This window comes from Arachis hypogaea, chromosome 2 (genome assembly GCF_003086295.3).
Source record: "Arachis hypogaea cultivar Tifrunner chromosome 2, arahy.Tifrunner.gnm2.J5K5, whole genome shotgun sequence".
Classification (NCBI taxonomy): Eukaryota; Viridiplantae; Streptophyta; class Magnoliopsida; order Fabales; family Fabaceae; genus Arachis; species Arachis hypogaea.
In genome coordinates, this window is record NC_092037.1 from 102016057 (window position 1) to 102023665 (window position 7609).

Consider the following 7609-nt stretch of genomic DNA (forward strand, 5'->3'; position numbering starts at 1 on the left):
AAATATAAATTGATAAAGTTTTAAAGTTGAAAGAGTTCAAAGTTTAAAAAACTTTAAACTCATAGATCTTGACAGTTCACAGTTTACATAGTGTATGAGATCGAGTAGTAAAAAACAAATTGAAACTGTTAAATCAAGTGGGTCATGGTCCATATTGCTCTCATTATCACTTCTCCCCAGACCAAAATACTTTGTTTTTACAGCACAATATGAACTAAATAAATAAATAAATAATTTACACTAAGAGTAATAAAACATAAAGACTATTGATAGGCACATCTCCACTAAACATACATGAGAAAATGCATTATAACTCGTGAGTATTTTTTGTTTGAATTATTCATTAAAGCACGATATAATTAATTTTTACTTGGAAGCAAATAATAATAATAATAATAATAATAATAATAATAATAATAATAATAATAAATTAACTACCATAATACTATTTTAGTTTTTGTATAAATTTTTTTCTTCTTTTATTTATCATATACTATTTTTTTCTATTTAACAAGAATTGAATTCTAAATTTTTTTAATCGTAGAAGATCTAATATATGTTATGATATATCTTTGGTAGAAACTCAAATATAGTTAACGTAATGTGAAGTTAATAGTTAAAAATAAGATGAAAATTCAGGTGCAGTCGACTTCACGTGAAATTGATAACTGAGAGTCATTAGATAATTTGACTGATTTAACTAAATTTTCATCTAACGGCTCTTAACTATCAACTTCACGTGAAGTCGACTGCACCTAAATTTTCACCTAAAAATAATTGATAAATTTGACTAAATTATTTTTTAACAATTTTTAACTATCAATTTCACATAAAAATAACTATATCTAAATTTTTAGGATACATCTTTTCTTAAAAATTTAACATTAAGATTATGATTTTGTGATACAGAATTAATCAAAGTCAACTAGTAGGGTTTGGAAATGGTGAAGATCCGGTTCTCCGCTGTTTCCAACTGTGAACTGTGACACTGAGTAGTGTTTTTGAATGTTGTCGTTTAGTGCCTCCTTAAAGAGACTATATCTTCACTATCAACATCGATTCAAATAACATCTAGCTAGTGTCTTTGATTTTCACCACAACTCAAATAACTTATATATTATTATTATTATTGCAAATTAATTAATATAGAAATATAGAGAGTTACGTGGAAAGTGAAAAATCAAATTAAAGCTTGGGTGCTGAGACATATATATATGACAGCATTCAGAATTCAGGATTCAGGATTCTGGACCAGAAACCAGGTTTTTTCACTCACAACTCATAATTCATCACTGCCTTCATTACCTGTGTCTTGTTCCCCACTACATCAACCACATTTAGTAACAAATGATAATTAAAAAGTTACCAGTATTTTAAAATTCACTAATTATATATTTGTATATATATAAATTATATATTTAATTTATTTTTAAACATACATATATTTTAAATAAAAAAATATTATTTTAATTTTTAATATTTTAAACTCTTATTTTATTCTATAAAAATTTAAAACAGATTTAATGTTATTTTATTATTAAATTTGACACAAATTATTAACATATTAAAAAAATAATAACATTGAATTTCAATACATAAAAAAATTAACCATCTAACCATCACTAATATAAATAAATTTTTTTCAATTTTGGAACGGTAATAATTGATTGATAAAGTTCTAGGTTTTATACGAAAAAGAAAAAAAATAAAAAATGTTATAAAATAGTTTTAGTTATGTATAATTTTTTAATACACAAAAAAATATTACTTAACTAAAAATATTGTTAACGTTTATAATATTCATTCCATTAAATATTTAATAGTTGATTTTTTTTATATCTAATATTCAGTTATCTTTTATTAAGTTAATTAACACTATATAGCTATAACAAAAATAAAAACCAGCAACACTATATAATTAGTCAAAGCCTTTCTTATACTTTGTGTCACAATCTCTGACAAGGACACATGCCTACCCTTAATTAATTACCGTGGTACGTAATTTTTATTAATTTTCACCATTTTTATGGGGCAATTAAGCTAGTCAAAGTGTAATTCAATATATATTATTCTATTTACACCATTATATAAAAATGACCTTTTTATTTTACTATTGTCTCTAACATCTAAGTTATTACCAAAAGAAATGAATAGATTGGAAGTATATCAAATTTTAAGATACATACTTTATTGAATCACACAGTCATACATGCGGACAAAATATATCTGTGAGATTAGAAGCAATTCATTAATGATCCATGATAATTATGTTTAATTTATTTATATTTAAAATTATTTATATATATATATATAAATTTAATAGTGAAATTTAATTTTACAACTGTTAAATGAGTATGAAAAGACTATGCTATTCAGAGTTATAATTTATTAACTATTTTATTTTATATTTAATTGAGTAAAAATTCAGTTGGAATTAACTTTGACTTCAGTTGAGTTTCCACTATTTAATTATGAACAACAATGCTAGGGAACCAACTCTATATAAGTCAAGAATCAGTGAATTGGTAAATCAGAGGTATCGGTGACTTTAACTACTGATAGGCACATGGATGTTTCTTTTTCTTGTAAATTGGATGGTTTTGGATATAATTTCTATGTTTCATGTGTTACGCATTAATAAAACATAATTAATTATATGGAACCAACTAATTAATGATCAAAGGATCTGTTCCGTAATTTTCTCCTATCACTAGCGTATCTTCCCTCATGTTTTGAACGTGGTCAACAATAATTTAAAAAACAAATTAAATTATAAATTAATAAAACTAATTATAATTAATTATGTTGTTCCATTCTTTCGCTGATTATTAGTTGATTCCATATACTTTTTCAATTATGAATTATGCTAAGTAATCAATGACTTTTTTAAACAACATAAACAATCACCAATCAAATAAAAATATATTATACTTTCAAATTATCCATCTAAATTTTAATATTAAAATAACTATTCACACACCTAATGAAATAAATATCCGATACATTCATCGTTCATATTGTTTAGTATTTTCATTATTTACTTATACTTTTTCTTTAATTATTATATGAGGAGGTTATTATATAGTAGTAGTTAGTTGGCTCGTTAATTTAGTCATCTCTATTCTGTATTTCTCAACCTTAGATTTGAATCACGGAACTCTTGTGTTTGCTTCTCTCTCTCTCTCTCTCTCTCTTGTTATTTGTACCCAAAATAAGAGCTTTCATTCTCTCTGGTTTTTCAACATCAATGGCTCAGAAGAAGAACAAGCACTTCTTACACGAGCTTCTAAGCGAAGATCAAGAGCCATTCCTCCTCAACAATTACATCTCAGACAAGCAAAACCAGCTCACAATTCATTTTTCTAAGCAAAAAACAGGAACCCTAAAAACCTCAACTTTATTCCCAATTCATCACCTCTGCAAGAACGCTCTCTGCTTCAATTACTCTTCCACAGCACCACCAACAACCACACCTGATATCACCAAATCCCCGCTATTCAGATTCTCGCAACGGAGTAGTACTAAGAGTCCGTGCAGTGCACGTGCTTCTTCGCCCAACGCAATGTTCCTTCATGTTCCTGCAAGAACAGCTTCCATTCTTCTAGAAGCTGCGCTTCGGATTCAGAAGCACTCCAATTCCAGAAACGCCAATGGATTTGGCTTCTTCGGTTCCTTCTTTAGGAGATTCACGCACAGGGGAAGAAGGAACAAGAGGCAAATTCAGAGTAATGATAACAATGCGAAGAGGAAGAAGAAGGTGAAGGATATCTTGAAATTCGAGCTAGATTTGGGAAGAAGAACAACAACAAAGGAAGAAGAAGAGAACAAGAAGAAGGAGAATGTTATGGTGGACACTAGTGGTGTGGGGTTCAGGTGTTCCTGCAGTGAAGAAGGAGTGTGTTCTTCGAGTAGTGTTCATGATGATGATGATGATAATGACTTATTCTGTGAAAGCCCTTTCCGTTTTGTTCTGCAACGGAGTCCTTCCGCCACCTCCTCCTCCGGCCGCCGTACGCCGGAGTTCTCCTCGCCGGCATCGTCTCCAAATCGCCACAGAACAGAGGTTCGTCGTTTTCATACATTCTGCCAAAATATCATTTAACTCTTAAAAGCTTTTATCAAACAATTTTATGAATTAAATTTTGTTAGGATTTTGTATTTTGGTTATTTAATTTATTTTTTAATAAAAAAATTCAAATTTGTAATTTTAACACATAATAAAATTATTATTAGTATAAAATTTACTTTTTTTAAAAATACAAAATAGATATATTAAAAATTTATTTTTTTTATTTTTAATAAAAAAATTAATTTGTAATTTTAACGTATACTTTTAAAAGATAGATAAATTCTAAATTAAAATAGTAATGATTAGTTTAATTTGCAATTAAATCTATACTTTATTTAGTGATAAGTCTCTTATATATTTCATTTAATTTAAAATATCTAATTTATACCTTTATTAATTTTGCTTTAAAAGGATAGGCCAATTTAATTCAAACTACATTATTAGTTAGGAAATAATATAATATACATATCATGAATGAAGGAACAAAATTAATTACCAAGCGAAAATTCAATTTCTTAATGAAAGCCATTTAAAAAAAAAGCTATGTCACTAATATTATTACTTACTACTTAATTTCTTAATGAAAGCCATTAATTATGTGAATTATTGAATTAGTTAGATTAAAGAAAATAACAGAGATCCGGTGATTTTGCTTGAAAAAAAAAAGTCAGAACTCGCTGGTCTGACTCGGTACTATTAAGTACTGAGTTGGGGAACCGAGTTCAGCTCGTGAGTTGACATTTGCTCAGTGGTTTATATTTTTGTTGTCGGCAAATGGGATCTGGGTTTGCAGATTTTGCCGGAGACTCTGCTTACAATGACTGTAATGCCCCTATGATTTTCAGGCAAAATTGTTTGAAAGATCAAATCTAAGCTGGGGTCAAATATGTCAATTCAGTTGCATATTAGTGAACAGTTTCATGGATTTCCATAATTGTATTTTTCGATCATGTGTCTGCCATGCAAATCTTTTTTCCTTTTTATTTTTTATTTAATTTGTTTTGTTTTACACTTCTAATTGGTTATTCTGGTAAGTATAAATTTTCTGCAAAACAAGACAAAAGATTTTTATTTGTTTTTTCTTTTGTTTGTTTTATTGTTGTTATTATTATAGACCCCGACATTCGACTTTAGATAATAGTTTCTAGTTTGTATTTTTGTTCTAATTACGCGTAGGGTCCTATATGGCAAGTAAGTAACCAAATATTAAAACAAAATAGAAGTCAATAACAAACTCAATTATTATATATTAAGGAATTATGTTATAACAACCCAATTAGGAGAATATTCTAACTAATATTGTTTGTTGTGTATTTTTCATATTAGGACAAAGAACATAATAATAATAATGGAGATGATAGCATCAACAAATTCCAATCAGGGAAGCAAGAAGAAGAAGAAGAAGAAGAAGAAAAAGAACAATGTAGTCCTGTATCAGTTTTAGACCCACCATTTGAGGATGATGATGATGTTCACGAAAGCAATGATGATGATGAGGAAGGTTTTGATTTGGATTGTAGCTACGCCAATGTACAGAGTATGCTATTTTCCTTCCCTTTTTTTATTTTTTAACTATTTTATTTTATTTATGAAAACATACAATAGACTAAGAAATTTCATTTGCTGTAGTATATGTACATGCATATTAATCTCATATTTATTATTATAGTAATTTTTTACTATTTAAAAAAAAAAAATTTTCCCCTTGTTGTTGTATGGTCGTTTTCCATAAACATTTAACATCGTACACGGTTCTTCAAAGTTGATTGTCTGTTGCAAAATGGCACAAGAGGGGGTCTCTAATTGAATAAGATGATATCCCAACCATCAATCATATCTCTCTATCTTTGTAGGGTTCCATTTTGAAAGATCGTTGTTTTCGCATTCAATGTGGACTTGGCCTACTACTACTCTGTTTATTACTAGACACAACCAATACATTGCAAATTTGATCATGTCCCACATTTTACTTTCTTGGGGAAATATATATTCACTATTATTTGCAGCAATATGTGTAACTGTTTTCATTGTTTTATCAAGTCTTCTTGGTGGTACTTTTTAACTCTTAAAGATTAGTTGTTGAGAATTTTTATTATTCCTTATCTTTTCCAACTTCGTTGAAAGTGGTCCATCTCCATGTGGTGAGTGAGCCATTGCCAAACGTAGATACGTTGCATTTTAACTTTATTACTACATCTTCAACTCCCAACTACTTCAAACAATAGCTTCTACATTCTAATAAACCTTTAATTCAATGCATCATCACGCTTCTAATTTGTTGCTGTTTTCCATAGGGTCTAAAATAGCATATCAATTATTCAAGTTTTTAAACATTGTTGTATTTGCATTTGTGTGTTAGGTATAAATATGTCATGCCTTTTATGGTCGAGTTTAGATCATCACATGTTACTGAATCCTTTTTGATTGAGTGCTTCAGACCGGCTTAAACTTTTGAAAGAAGTTATTCATTATATGATAAATAATTTTTAGAACTAATTTGACATTTAGAATTGATCATATTTTGTGTTTAAATTTCACAGGAACAAAGCAACAACTATTATACCGGCTAAGTAGATTTGAGAAATTGGCAGAGTTAGATCCATTGGAACTTGAGCAAAGAATGTTAGATCAAGAAAACAACCAGTATGGAACATATATCAACGAGGATAGTTGCGGAGACGGTGATAGCGAAATGTCACATGAAGAAAAGGAACTGAGAGAAATAGTTTATGCAATCGTCAACCAATCAAGCAGATGGCGAGTTCCGGAGGATCTCAAGAGACTAGTTTATGATCTCATTATGGAGGAAGAGATTGCGGAATTTGATTGCCCAAGAGATAAGGAGATGGTGATAGAAAGGGTTTGTAAGAGGTTGGAACTATGGAAGGAAGTGGAGTCCAACACCATTGATATGATGATAGATGAGGACTTCTCAAGAGAGGAAAGTGGGTGGAAGAAAAATTCACAACAGGTAAGAGACTTGGCTGGAGAACTTGAGCTTGCTATCTTTGCCCTTTTAATGGAGGAATTTTCAGAGGACAGTCTCACATGCAACTTATTAGGATAGGCTAATTAGATAAAAACAGAGCCCTAAATAGATTATGTGAGTTTAAGGGGAAACATAAGAAATGTGTACATGACTTATGTAGTACTTGGCTGAGGATGTTGTAAATTATTTACCTTTGTTTCTTATACACTGTCATTTCTATTTTCAGTTTTTCACTAATCATGTTATGTTCAAAATTTATTTGAAAATTTTAGATTCCAGTTTGGTTATTCATTGTTCAAGATAGTGTGTGTTTGCTTATACTTCTTATAAACCAAAATAAAATTGCAAAACATGCGTACTCAACTTTCACTATAAAAAGACAGTTGAGTGCACAAATATTCTACGTTAGCATAGGATTTAGAAAAGGGTCTCATCAAGAAAGCAATTTAACATGATAATTACATTTCACTGCTTGAATTATTCATCATGAAAAGGAGGAATATGAGAGAGTCTAGGCCAGTGTAGTGTAGACAGAATAATGTAATTTTGAG

The 7609-nt window shown here is 29.1% G+C and overlaps 1 protein-coding gene across 1 annotated transcript; it reads left to right on the forward strand.

Moving 5' to 3' along the window:
* Positions 1-3097: 3097 nt before the first annotated feature.
* On the forward strand, positions 3098-7295 carry LOC112758818 (uncharacterized). The gene is made up of 3 exons (XM_025807597.3): positions 3098-4063; positions 5396-5606; positions 6610-7295. The coding sequence occupies exons 1-3, from the start codon at positions 3248-3250 to the stop codon at positions 7134-7136; spliced, it is 1554 nt and encodes a 517-aa protein (XP_025663382.1). The 5' UTR covers positions 3098-3247; the 3' UTR covers positions 7137-7295.
* The last annotated feature ends 314 nt before the right edge of the window (positions 7296-7609 follow it).